Genomic DNA, 14,564 nt, shown 5'->3' with positions numbered 1-14,564 from the left:
CTAGCCCTCCCTTGGGCTACCTTAGCTCCCGGTCCTCTGTGGCCCCTGCTTCTGGGTGATAGAGTCAGCCTCTATCATGGGTACACCCACTCAGGGGGGATGTCTGGGAGTCCATGACCGGACCCCTACATCCCTCCTTCTGTCTCTTTCACTATCCGGGTGCCGGTCCCTTGCCGCCTCCACTGTCGGTGATACCCACCTCCTACCTTGGTGACTCATTCCATATCCCCTCGGCCGCCATTCCTCTGTGTGCCGGGGGACTGCCGCCTGCCGCCGGCTTCCAGCCGATGGCTCTCCCTCCTTCCTCATAGCTTGGTCGTCCGCCCGCCGGCCGGCCCCCGGAGTGCCGGCATCCACTTCCGGCAGTCCGGTTCTGCTATAACCATCCTTGTTCCTGTCACCAAACCGGCAACCCTCCGGCTGCCGGAGCCGCCGCTCCCTCTTCCGGCGTGCCGCCGCTACCCTGGTATTACTCTTGACTTTTATATTGTCTGTCCTAATGCCAGAAACTCTGCTGGAGCGGCCTCCGGCGTGCCGGCGGTCTGCCGGAACCCTCCGGAGGCGTCAAGGCGACTTGCACCCCCTTCTACTAGCTATCATCTGATATTGATAGCCCTACACTGCAACCAGATGGCTTGTTTACGTAAATGGATCAGTATCTTATTACTGCTCTATTGGTAATCATGCTGTCTTCTTGCATTTACAGTTTTCCAGCATGCTGCGTGTATCCTAGCGCGGCTGGTTGCCGGAAGCCGTTACCCTATGGGATCTTTTAGTCCCCTAATCTGGAACTGAGTGACCTCAGTCCCAACCTTATATCCTGGACAATTCCCATAGAATTCTATCTGCCCTATGGACTTCTACTGGAATTCTATCCTGTGCCTTCGGTCACCTCGGATTGTCCAAGGATGAAGGTTACGGTAACCAGCCGGGCGGGATGCACGGAGTATGTTCCTATTCTATCTCAATCCTCTGTGCATCACACCCTTTATCAAGTTAAAATTAATGATTAATATTAACTTAGTTTTAGAGCCATTCTTATGACTCCCCCATACTCATTTTCTCTTTCTTCCACAGGAGGAGCAGATGAAGTGTGACTACGACTTCTGCGCTGTGAAACGCCCGCACTTCTACGGGCATACGGCGTGTAGGACTCACGCCCCTTGTGCCAACAAGAAAGGGGATTTGAAGTTCTGGGACCCGCAGAACTGTACGGTCTGCCAGGCTCGCCTAGTCGATGCCTTCCATAATCCTCCCTCAGCGGAGGTCAGGGACACTTCTCGGGATAAGCTACGCAAGTGGGTGCGTGGCTTCCAAAAGAATGCCACTGGACCGTACCTGGCCACTGAAGAAATGAGGTCCCTTCTGTTCCCAAAGGCCTCCCCCGATTATGTGGTGCCCAAAGAATTGATCCCCACTGTCCAAATTACGGTGGAACCAGACGTAGTCATGGCCCAGTCCATGCACGAGTGCCACCTGGATTCCGAGAACGACGAACACATGTCGGATATTTCGGAGGGCACGGAGAAGACCCTTATGGCCCAAGGTGCGGAAGAGGAAGAGGACCAGGTGGAATACACCGAGTCGGAGCAAGAGGTCGCTCCTCCTTCCATCACCGCCCCTACTCCTACACCGACGGAAGTGTCTCTCCCGTCTACCTCCGCTACCCCGGAACCCATTCCATCCGTCCAAGAGATGTTCCGGATGATCAAGGCCATTATGGACGACAGGCTGAAAGAAAATCAAGAGTTCATCAGGTCCATGATGGGATCCAAAGAACCGAAGAAGATCTCGATTAAGGATCTCCCTGCATGCTCACACGCCAACCCCTGGAGGTATGCTGAGCATATGGTTATCGCGACCGGCAGGATCTTTGTCAGCGATAAGATCGGCACGGTCCCCCTGGAAGATGTGGAGTTCTTCCCAAATTTCGAGGCCTACCCAGACTGTTACGTCCGGCTCCGTTCTGAACCTGCCTCTAAAGAAGAGACCGAACCCAAGGAGGAGATAGTGTTCGATCTCGCGAAGGCCCAGGCTATGCTAGCCAACACATTTAAAAGTAGGGGTTTTACCTGCTCTAAGCTTCCGGCCCTGAGCAAGAAGCACCCTACCTACGTCGCTCCCGACGATGCAGTCCTTCCTTTCATGGAAAAGGCCTTCGCTGCGTGCCTCAAGGCTGTGGAAGAAGGAAAACCCTGCCCTGCACTGGAGGAGTGCAGACCCTTCTCCATAGTGACTCCCCCCGACGCTCGACACTGGAAGGATATCCAGCATACTTTCGTGGTGGGAAAGCTAGATCCTGACGTAGCCGGACGTCAGTTCAACGAAGACCTCCCGAAACTCAACGACCACCTCCTTCGTCGGGAACAAGATACGAAGGAGAGGCTCGCAGCATCCATGTCCCACCAGGTCCAACTTGACGTCATGGCTTGTGACACCAGAGTCCCAGACCACTACATGGTACTCGCCAAATCCCACATGGCAACCCTGGTGAAGGATTTGTACCACTTCATGAAGGCTCGGAGAGCCTGTCGTGAATTCGTGTTCTCAGGTGCCACTGTGAAACACGAACCCCGGAGGCTGATTTCCTCCAACATCTGGGGTAAACACCTCTTTCCCTCTGACCTCGTGAAAGAGATTACTGATAAAGCCGCCACGGAGAACAGGAACCTTCTCCACAAGTGGGGCATGTCAAAGAAGAGGAAATCCTCCCAGGACGACGGACCTCAACCTAAGAGGAAATCCTCCAAACAGAAACCCCAGCAACGTCAACAGAGACGACAGTTTCCGGGACCCGCTACTCCCCAAGTGGCAGCTCAGCCACAGCAGACCTTCCAGCTGGTCACCCAACCGGTCTTGTCACAGTCACCGGTTTTCACCCCTGCTTTCGAGCAACAGACGACTACCTTTCGTCCCAAAGGAAGAGGCTCAAGCAGAGGTGCAGGCAGAGACGCGTCTCGCCGTCCCTCCAGAGGCAGAGGAGGAAAGGGAGCTAGCGGCCGAGGCAGTAAGCCCTCGGGACAACAGAAGCAATGAATTCCGGTGGGAGGAAGACTCCGCCAATTCCAGGATCGTTGGACCTTCGATCCCTGGGCACACAGCATCGTCAAGAAGGGTCTAGGCTGGAGTTGGACTCAACCACCCCCAACCTTCCAGCAATTCTTCCAACAATCAACCCCCCTTCTGGAAGAATATGTCCTAGATCTCTTGAACAAGAAGGTGATAAGGAAGGTAAAGTCCACCAGGTTCCAAGGGAGACTGTTTTGTGTCCCCAAGAAAGACTCCGACAAACTCAGTCATTCTGGACTTATCCCCCCTCAACAAGTTCATAGCGAACGACAAGTTCAAGATGCTGACTCTTCAACAGATAAGGACCCTTCTGCCTCGAGGTTCTTACACGGTCTCCATAGACCTGGCGGATGCCTACTGGCACGTTCCAATGAACCATCACGCTTCCTCCTACCTAGGATTTCGACTCCAAAGGAAAAGCTACGCCTTCAGGGCCATGCCCTTCGGCCTCAATGTGGCCCCTCGGATCTTCACAAAGCTGCCGGACGCCATAGTACAACAGCTCCGCCTCCGAGACGTCCAGGTGATGGCCTACCTCGACGATTGGCTAGTCTGGGCTCCATCGCCCGAGGATTGTTTAAAATCCTGCAGCAAAGTCACCCAGTACCTAGAACACCTGGGATTCAAGATAAACGTGAATAAATCTCGCCTCTCTCCAGCTCAGAAGTTCCAATGGTTAGGAATCCAATGGAACCTTCAGTCACACCGCCTTTCCATCCCCCAGAAGAAAAGGAAGGAAATAGCAGGGTCTGTCAAGCGACTACTGAAATCCAAGCGGATCTCAAGACGCCAGCAGGAACGAGTTCTAGGCTCTCTACAGTTCGCCTCAGTAACAAACCCAGTGCTTTGTGCACAGCTAAAGGATGCCGCGGGAGTCTGGAGACGTTCTGCATCCATCGCTCGAAGAGACCTCAAGAGATGGCTCCCAAACAGACTTCGACTTCTCCTCAAGCCGTGGTCGGAAGCAAAGGCCCTGAAAAGGTCCATTCCTCTTCAACACCCACCTCCATCACTCAACATCCACACGGACGCTTCGCTGAAGGGTTGGGGAGGTCACTCCCACCAAAAACAGGCTCAAGGCACATGGTCTCCCCTGTTCAAGACGTTTCACATCAACATCTTGGAGGCCATGGCGGTCCTTCTAACTCTGAAGAAACTCTCCCCGCCTCCCTCGATCCATATTCGTCTAACCCTAGACAACTCGGTGGTAGTTCGATGTCTCAATCGCCAAGGCTCAAGATCGCCCCAGATAAATCAGGTGCTTCTTCCAATCTTCCGTCTGGCAGAGAAGAAGAAATGGCACCTGTCTGCAGTTCACCTACAAGGATTCCGCAACGTGACAGCGGATGCTCTATCTCGGACAAGCCCGATAGAGTCGGAATGGTCTCTAGACGCAAGATCATTCTCCTTCATCTCTCACCAAGTCCCAGAACTTCAGATCGATCTCTTCGCAACAAGCGACAACAATCAACTTCCTCGGTATGTGGCCCCGTACGAGGACCCCAAGGCAGAAGCAGTGGATGCCATGTCACTGGACTGGAACAGATGGTCCAAGATCTACCTGTTCCCTCCCACCAACCTTCTGCTGAAAGTCCTCTCCAAGCTGAGAACCTTCAAAGGGACAGCGGCCCTAGTGGCTCCCAAGTGGCCCCGGAGCAACTGGTACCCCCTGGTCCTGGAGCTGCAGCCCAAGCTGATCCCTCTCCCGGGCCCAGTTCTCTCCCAACAAGTACAGAAGTCGACTGTCTTCGCTTCATCATCGAAAATCAAGGACCTTCATCTCATGATTTTCTCTCCCTAGCCGCAAAGAAGAGGTTTGGGATCTCCAAGAAAAGTCTAGACTTCCTCGAGGAATACAAGACCGAATCCACAAGACGGCAATACGAATCATCTTGGAGAAAATGGGTCTCTTTCGTCAAGGCAAAAAATCCTAAGGAAATCACCATTGATTTCTGCATGTCCTTCTTCATTCACCTTCATGGACAGGGATTAGCAGCCAATACGATTTCGACTTTCAAATCGGCCTTGACTAGACCACTATTGTATGCCTTCCAAATTGATCTGTCCAGCGACATCTTCAATAAACTGCCGAAAGCATGCGCTCGTCTACGCCCAGCACCCCCACCGAAACCGATCTCCTGGTCATTGGACAAGGTGCTCCATTTCGCCTCCAACTTGGATAATGATTCATGCCCTCTCAAGGATCTGACTCAGAAAGTTATATTTCTCTTTGCTCTTGCCTCAGGAGCCCGAGTCAGCGGAATAGTGGCATTGTCAAGAGAAGAGGGTCATATCCTGTTTACTGATTCAGGAGACATTACCCTCTCCCTGGATCCGACGTTTCTCGCCAAAAACGAATTACCCACCAAAAGATGGGGCCCCTGGAGAATATGCCCCCTGAAGGAAGATGCCTCTCTATGCCCAGTAGAGAGCCTCAAGGTCTATCTTCGCAGAACTTCGAACTTTGGTGGAGGCCAACTCTTCAAAGGAGAAACATCGGGCAGCGACCTGTCACTGAAACAACTAAGAGCGAAAATCACCTACTTCATTCGCAGAGCGGATCCTGACAGTACACCCGCCGGTCACGATCCTAGAAAAGTTGCATCGTCTCTGAATTTCTTTCAGAGTATGGACTTCGAAAGCCTTAAAAGCTTCACAGGCTGGAAGTCCTCGCGTGTTTTCTTCAAACATTATGCGTAACAAGTGCACGAAGTCAAACATTTTGTGGTAGCCGCAGGTAGTGTTATGAAACCTGCACCTAACTCTGCATAGAACAGCGAGTTACTTGGGACTCTAACTCTTCGGGTGCCTATGTTGACCCTCGAGAGATACATAGTGATGTCGAAAACACTTAGTGCTTTCTTATAACTGTTCTTATCCCAGGTGAAATGTCATAGTCGTCACACAAGTGCCGCATGCCTAGAGCATGATGTGTTTTAATTAAAGACTGACGTTCCTCAAGAACGAGTGCCTACTAATAAATTTAAAATTCCCTTTCAGATTCAAGAGCAAGTCTTTATTACTATGTACATTATAATTTACTGTAAATTAACTTTACTTATTGCTGCAATTCATTTAATTTTCTGCAATTGTGAAATAAAATTCCTATTTTATTACTTGTGCGTCTCAATCCGCTCCTACTTATACTATGAAATACATGCCTGTCATAGTTTTATTATCCCCTTCCCTATGGTTCATGGAGATACTAAGGTCCTAACCCTTAGTATATATTCACTCTTACAATGTAATATTCCAATACGAATACTTACTCTTCATACCCTAGAGACGAAACTAACCTTCTCAGCACAGTGTCCAACCACCACTTGTCTGCCCTCCAGAATGTTCCGATATGAATGCCAACCATTCAGTCTCGTCTCCAAGTTCTTCAGGTTCTTCTAGCAAGGTGAATAGCCCTTCGATAACCACTTTGATCTCGGCATGGCCTGTGGGAACTTCACTGCCAAGGGGGGCAGGAAGATTCTTCCCTACGGTTCTTTTATTAAGATTACTATGCTACATTGTTCAAAGCCCTTGGCGCTTACCCAATAGGGGAAAATCTACCACGATACATTGATTCTCTGGTATTCTTCCATCAGGACGCCATGGCTTGAGCCCAAAAAACGGATTTTGAGCGAAGCGAAAAATCTATTTTTGGGTGAGATAGCCATGGCGTCCTGATGGACCCTCCCTGCTACTTCGTCCAGTTTTTAGGTCCCACCCTGCTCTGCTGTATCATGGTGATCGGCAAGCAACTGGCTTCAGGATAAAGACGGACATGACGTCATTTAGCAATGGCGCCCGTTTGTTTACGTCTCAAGTACCAAAAGTAGCCACGGACGAGATTAGCTGTCGAACGGCTCCCAGCTATTCTCCGCCCTTACACACCGAAGCATTAACTCTGTTCGGGGTGTAGATAGCTATGTGGCGCGTTAATACATGCGTCCCCTGTTGATATACGATGTCTTAAAAGGGAAACCTTTAGGATACTCGCTCCAGAAGTTAGAATTCTGTGATAACCTGTGGTTAAATTCTCTGGGAATATCTTAGTAGTTATTTACCCAAGGAAGCTACCAAAAAGGAACCTTCCATCAGGACGCCATGGCTATCTCACCCAAAAATAGATTTTTCGCTTCGCTCAAAATCCGTTAAGTAAGTTAAGTAAAGTACTGTACAATTAGGAATGCATCCCTGTGTTTTACTCTTATGATTTGCCCAAGTTGAACCTGCTGTCCTAAGATATATTGGTTAAGGATGTACACCACTATTTTACCCTAGGACACTTTTGGTCAGATTATGGTTGGGAGTCTGTTTCCTGGGTCTATTCAGAAGAAGGACTGTTAAAAAGTGATATTGTATCCTACTTTTATATGCATCATGCTAGATCAGGTCAGATTAGGGGTTTAGATAGGAAAAGACGTTCAGTGTGTCCTCATACTTCCAGTAAGGGTCTTACCTAGCTGATAATTCAGAATGTGGAATAATAATAAATTTTCATTTCACCATGACTATAGTTTCTCATTCAGGTGAGGACACAGTGCCGTAAGGGTGGCTGTAGGGAAGTGTAACCCCTTGTTGTAAGGATATGGCACCTTAAATCAGGATAACTTTAAAAAAAAATAGTTTAATCACATTTTTTATGCCACATCGGTAAACCATGTATGGCATTCTGTTGTTACTCATGATATGGTATACAGTATGTTTTAAAAGATACTGATTTTGGATAGAAATGTAGGTCAGAGTTATTGAAAACTCCCAAACATGCAGAGGGACCACACACTCAACTAAGAAATAAAATACAGTTTCCACAATGCAAGAGCAGATCCACCTTGGAAAGAATAGATCACAACTGTTGGGTGCATGTAAAGTTTCCGCTGAATATTAGTGACCATGATGGGTAAATGAGTCCAATTTCACATAGAAATTTACCAATGCAGTATAAATTGAAGTTGTTAAACTGAAGAAAAAGACATTGGTTGAACTGAAATAATCAACCATTTAGGTTTTTGCACAATAACATAAATAAATAAAATAACCTGATAAAAAGCATTCTTTCAGTGCAATACATCAGTGTTTTTGCTAACAGTGCATCGTGGGAAACTAAATCCAATTGGTAATTCTGCTGTAGTGGCGTGAATATTGTAACAACTCATTGGTACTCCAAGTAGGGCCTACTACTACATGAGGGTAAATTTCTGACAGATACAAGTAGGAATTTCTTGTTGACATATGAAAATCACTTCATATTAAGATTTATTATATGATACTTTAATTTCAAGTTTTAATTTTTTCAAAATGTTAGGTAATGGTTACTTCAGCCAAAAAAAGGGAATTTTCCATAATGGTAAGACAGTAGCACATGCACAATGTCACTACTGTATTACATTCTCAGATTTTAAAAAATGGACGTTGAAAATACCAGCGTTGTTCACATTTTGTTGATTGTTAAGCATGTTATTATTGACTGACCCCTTTTATTTACCATTAAAACACAAAAAAGACCAGTATCAACCATTTCTTATAACACATTTCTACTTGGCGAGAAATTAAAGTATCATATACAGTACTGTAATTCCCATATAAAGTTAAAAAATCCAATATCTACTCCTGACTGGAACTAAAATAATTCCAACTAGGTAGGGTTAGAACTTAGAAATACAGAGATACATTCAAACCTAACCTAGGTTGCTGTGCCTCACTGGCCTGACTGTAGACACAAATGGTAGGTTTCCTTTAGTTCATGCAGCCGCAGCCCCTGCACCCCTATCTCTATAACCCAGCGTATTGTTTGCTTTAAACTATGAAGAGGGGGCACATATGTGGATAAGGAGCTGCGGCGGCTGTCTTGTGGCTAGGCGGGGCGTCCCATCATTAATCCATTTGTAGCTCTAGCCTTCAAATTACCAGCCAATTCCTACAATTCCCATATACTGTAACTTAAATTTTATAAAATTTTCAAAATCTGAATACATGTGTGGAAAGTAATACCTGTAATCTGTATCTTGGCTTTCAGTTTGTCTTTTACAAGGACCTTATACTTGTGGGTCTCTTCTTAAAATTTCCAACTACGGTATGCAGGAATCATTAGTTTGTGGTAATGAAGTTGATATTCCTGATTCTTAATATATCATACAGAAATAATCATTTCAATTGATTCTAGGTTAATCATCGGTTCCAGTGCTTGACTCATGTTCTCATTCAGTGGCTAGAATCTAGTTCTAAAGATTCAGGTTCCATCAAGTCCTCCTCCAATTCTTCCAGGAACCCAGTTTCGTTCAACAGATTTTTGTTACCTGCTGTCTCCAAAGTATTTACTGGAAATAATGAGTAAGAACTTAATTGTACACTCTATAAGTAACTAATTTTCTTTGTTTATGTTTATAAGTAAAGTACAGTACAGTACTCTATTTTCCACAATAAGTATTTTCTTTTAGAACAAAACAAGACTTCAGTCACTACCTTATTCATCTCTAAATTGTTTTATCAAGGTTGAACTGATACAGATTTCCATAATTTCAACTGCTTCAAATACTTGGAAATACTTGAATGTTTAAATTTATATTCCCTCAACTTACTCTTTTAAAATCCATCAAAATCAAGACTTAAGTTTCCATAATGATAGACTGGATGATTTTCTCCTTCTTCTTCTCCCCAGCTGTATTCTATTTTCCTTACTATGGTTTATTTTCTGGCTGCCTCTCATCCACAAATAAGAGTAACTGGCTATTTGTTCTTATGAGAATACAGTAATATCTCGCCCTATGTCGTTAATTGGCTCCAAGAAACTTGACGCAAGTCAATTTTCACCCTATAAATGACTTGAAGGTTTTCTATACATGTTCTGAACACAAAAAATTTACTTACAACCTGATATTTTATAAAATTCAGATACTTATATCTGTAAGCTTTTGTGTGCAGTACTGTACCTAATTGTTAATGTAGGACTTAGAGACTGATGTAAGATGTGTAAAGAGGGATATACTGTACTGTTTAAACCATCGCCATTTATATAGGAATATTTTGGAACAAGCTGGAAATGGTCATTTAAGTTTAGTAACGAAGTTGTTAGATATAGCAAGGTAGAAGAGTGGATGGGTATTGTCCACTCACCAGTTAGTAACCATCACTTTTTAAATATTTAACTTAGCCGGTGAATATATAATAGCTGCTGCTCCAGCGGCTCGACAGAAAAACACACAAAAACTCGCGAGCGATCGCTATGAAGGTTGCGGGTGTGCCCACCAGCGCCAACTATCGGCCAGATACCGCACATGCATGTAAACAAGCCTCAATTCTTCTCTGTCGACCTTGACGACAAGACGTATCAATACTCGCTGTATAACCTGGAGTTTTCTCAGCATATTTGGTGAAGTACTTCATTTTGGTTTGAGCTTTCGCAGTGCAGGTGTTTTTCCTCAACTTAAACTCTTGAACTCTTTGTTGGACAGATTTAATTGTTGATGACTTGGATTGTTTTTTTGGACTTTCTTTGACTAATTCAAAATGGCTGACGCTTCACAAGCCCCTAGATTTCGTAAGTGTAATGCTAGGGATTGCAATAGGCGTCTTCCAAAGGCCTCTCTCGACCCACATACTGTGTGTTCTAATTGTCGGGGTAAAACCTGTCAATTAGGAGATCAGTGTGAGGAATGCGTGGGCCTTTCGGAATTCGATTGGCTCGAATACGACAAGTATTCTCGTAAGCTAGAGAGAGATAGGGTAAGGAGGAGTTCCTCTAGATCAGTAGATTTTTCCTCTCCACATGCCCCTGAACCTAATCCTTCCCCTGTAGTGGTTGTGCCTGAACCCCCTACTGGCACTCAGGAACCATCGATGCGAGACATGTTACGTGCCATTCATACCTTGGGTGAAAGAGTTGAGTCGTTAGCAACAGATCGTAATCAACTCATGGCTGACGTTAAAGAGCTAAAGTGTCAGAGTGCCACAGCGGAAAATCGTGGGAAAGTGATTAGTGCGCAAAGTGTTGTCAGTGTTGCGATCGAGGGTTCGTCTGTTCGTGCCTGTCGTTCGCCTAGTCCGAGACCTCTTGCAAGCTCCCAAGCCCAGGGGAGAAGTAATGTCGTACGACTTATGGGTTCGAGAGGCCTTGATCAGCGAACAGACGTTCCCTCTATGGTAACAGGCGTGTCTCATCAAGATCGCCCCTACCATAAGACGAGAGAGACCATTTTCTCCTCGTCATCCGAAGGCTTTTCGCATAAGAAACCGTGGAGCAAGGTTTCTAGGCCCCTTAAGCGAAAGTCGGTCCCTTCAGGACAGGTCCAGCGTCCTGGTTGTAGCCATTGGGACAGCTCTGACCCTTTGCAGTCATCGGAAGACTGCTCGCCGCCTAAGCAGCAACGTTACACAGGCTCAGAGAGTCTTGGTGTAGGCAAGGTTGTGCAGTCTCAGACGTTAACCCCGTCTTTTACCGCACCCATTCCCGTTGATCCTAAATGGGTTGTGCTGCAAGACATGCAGATCAAGCTCACCTCCCTTATGGAAGACTATTCTGCTGAAAAGGTTCACGATGATCCTCGCCGCTAAACTCATCGAGATCCTGGCCTTCAGCCGCCAAAACGAGCCTTTGCTCGTCCTGTTGACGTTGGCGTTGCTAAGTCACGTCAGTCACGCTTTGTAGAGCCTCACTCGATGCAGTCACGTGTTGACTTTCAGCCGCATATGGACGTTCAGCCACTTCCTAATGCTCTTGTTGACGTTCAGGACGTTCGCCAACCAGCGGAGTTGACTTGTTTTGACCCTGAGCGTCAACCACCGCAGTCTAGAGTTGTTTTGACTGCTCAGTCTAGGCAGTCAAAACAGCCTCGAGTTGACGTCGAGCGTCCTCCCGCTCCTGTTGTTGTTGACAGTCAGGCTGTTAAGCAGTTACATGACGTAGCGTCCTGGACTGCTACTAATGCACCAGTGCGTGTGGACTCTGCGTGTCAAGCATTGCCAACCCCTTTGCTTGTTACTCAGCAGTTGTCGGATGAGGATCCTTCAGATGAGGACGTTGCTGACCCTCATCATGATAATCATCCTTCGGATGTAGACGAACCTAGAACGGTTCCTACATCAATGGACTTTAAGAAAGTCATGTTAATTTTCAAGGAGCTTTTTCCCGATCACTTCGTCACTGTTGCTCCTCGTTCGCCACCGTCTGAGTTTGCTCTAGGCTTACCTGCTAACATGCCAGCCTTTACAAAGCTAGTGCTCTCTCGCTCTTCCAAGAGAGCTTTACGACTTTTAGGCGACTGGTTGGATACCAGGAGGAGTTTGGGGAAGACGGCCTTTGCCTCCTTCCCTCCGTCAAAGCTCTCGTCTAGATCGAGCGTCTGGTATGCCACGGGAGAAGTTCTCGGCTTGGGAGTCCCTGCCTCTGCCCAGGGTTACTTCTCAAGCCTCGTAGACTCTCCCCGCCGCCTAGCCATGAGACGCTCGAAGATTAGTTGGTCCTCCTCGGACCTTGACCATCTGCTGAAAGGCGTATACAGAGCCTTTGAAGTTTTCAACTTCCTTGACTGGTCTTTGGGAGCTTTAAGTAGGAAAATCTCATCGGCTGATAGAGATGTCTCCTTACTGATAATGTCCTGTATGGATAAAGCCATCCGCGATGGTTCCAATGAGCTCGCCTCCTCTTTTACGTCGGGAGTCTTAAAGAAGCGAGAGTCCCTTTGCTCTTTTCTTTCGGCAGGAGTTACTCCCTGTCAGAGATCAGAACTGCTCTTTGCTCCCTTATCAAAGTTTTGGTTTCCGCAACAATTGGTTAAGGACATAGCTTCTTCGCTTGTGCAGAAGGACACCCATGACTTGATGGCGTCCTCTGCTCGCAAGGGGACTCCTTCTACATCCTTTTCTGCTAGACCCAGGATCGACACTCCGGCGTCCAGATTTATCCCGCCCTTTCGTGGCAGAGCTCCCAGCAGGGGAAGTACTCGTGCCGAGGGAAAGAGAGGAAAGAAGAGAGGAGCCAAGTCCTCACGTGGCAGAGTCTGACTGCCCACAGCCTCAGACAGCAGTAGGAGCCAGATTGAAGAGCTTCTGGCAGGCCTGGGAGAAGAGGGGCGCAGACCAACAGTCTGTTCGGTTGCTCAGAGAGGGGTACAAAATTCCATTTGTACGCAAACCTCCTCTAGCGACATCCCCCATCGACCTCTCTCCCAGGTACCGAGAGGAGTCAAAGAGACAAGCCCTAAACCTAGAAGTGTCTCTGTTGCTAGAGAAGGGAGCGGTGGTGAAAGTCTCGGACCTTCAATCACCGGGGTTTTACAACCGTCTCTTCCTAGTCCCGAAGAAGACAGGAGGTTGGAGACCGGTGCTAGACGTCAGTGCGCTCAACGTCTTTGTTACGAAAACAAAGTTCACTATGGAGACCACGAAATCAGTCTTAGCAGCGGTCAGAAAGGGAGACTGGATGGTCTCTCTCGACCTACGAGACGCGTACTTCCACATCCCTATACACCCAGATTCCCAACCGTTTCTGAGGTTTGTTTTCAAGAATGTGGTATACCAGTTTCGGGCCCTGTGCTTTGGCCTAAGTCCTGCTCCTCTCGTGTTTACGAGGCTTATGAGGAATGTAGCAAAATTCCTCCATTTATCGGGAATCCGAGCCTCCCTGTACTTGGACGACTGGCTTCTCAGAGCCTCGTCCAGTCATCGCTGTCTGCAGGATCTTCATTGGACATTGGATCTGACCAAGGAATTGGGACTTTTGGTCAACCTAGAAAAGTCCCAGCTGATTCCATCCCAAACTATACTGTATTTAGGGATGGAGATTCGCAGTCCAGTTTTTCGGGCTTTTCCGTCTGCCACCCGAATAGAGCAAGCCCTGCTCAAAGTCCAACTAATGTTGAAGAGAGAACGGTGCTCAGTCAGGAATTGGATGAGTCTAGTAGGAACTCTATCATCCCTGGAGCAGTTTGTCTCGCTAGGAAGACTACACCTTCGACCTCTCCAGTTCCATCTAGCCTTTCACTGGAAGAAGGACAAGACGTTAGAGACAGTCTCAATCCCGGTCTCCGAACCAGTAAAGGCATGCCTGAATTGGTGGAACGACAATATCAGTCTGAGAGAGGGACTTTCCCTAGCAGTTCAGAACCCAAACCACGTACTATTCTCAGACGCGTCGGATTTGGGTTGGGGTGCGACCCTGGACGGTCGGGAATGCTCAGGTCTGTGGACCTTAAGTCAGAGGAGCATGCACATCAACGGCAAGGAGCTTTTGGCAGTCCACTTGGCCTTGATGAAATTCGAGAGTCTCCTTCGAAACAAAGTGGTAGAGATCAACTCCGACAATACCACAGCCTTGGCGTACATCTCCAAGCAAGGAGGCACCCACTCCCTCACGCTGTACGAGATCGCAAGGGACCTGCTCATTTGGTCAAGAGATCGAGGCATCTCCTTGTTAACGAGGTTTATCCAGGGCGACTTGAACGTCTTAGCAGACTGTCTCAGTCGGAGGGGTCAGGTAATTCCTACGGAATGGACCCTCCACAAGG

General features: G+C 47.4%; 1 protein-coding gene across 1 annotated transcript in view; it reads left to right on the top strand.

Annotated features, from left to right (window-relative positions):
- The window catches only part of LOC137656035 (glutamate receptor U1-like), a 54,249-nt gene that overhangs the window by 2,183 nt on the left and 37,502 nt on the right, over positions 1-14,564 (top strand). The window contains exon 2 of the mRNA XM_068390211.1: positions 9,227-9,393. Within this exon, the coding sequence (XP_068246312.1) occupies positions 9,227-9,393 (167 nt within the window). The remainder of the gene's footprint in view (positions 1-9,226; positions 9,394-14,564) is intronic.

Source organism: Palaemon carinicauda, chromosome 17, assembly GCF_036898095.1.
Source record: "Palaemon carinicauda isolate YSFRI2023 chromosome 17, ASM3689809v2, whole genome shotgun sequence".
Taxonomy (NCBI): Eukaryota; Metazoa; Arthropoda; class Malacostraca; order Decapoda; family Palaemonidae; genus Palaemon; species Palaemon carinicauda.
This window is presented reverse-complemented; position numbering and strand designations above follow the sequence as displayed.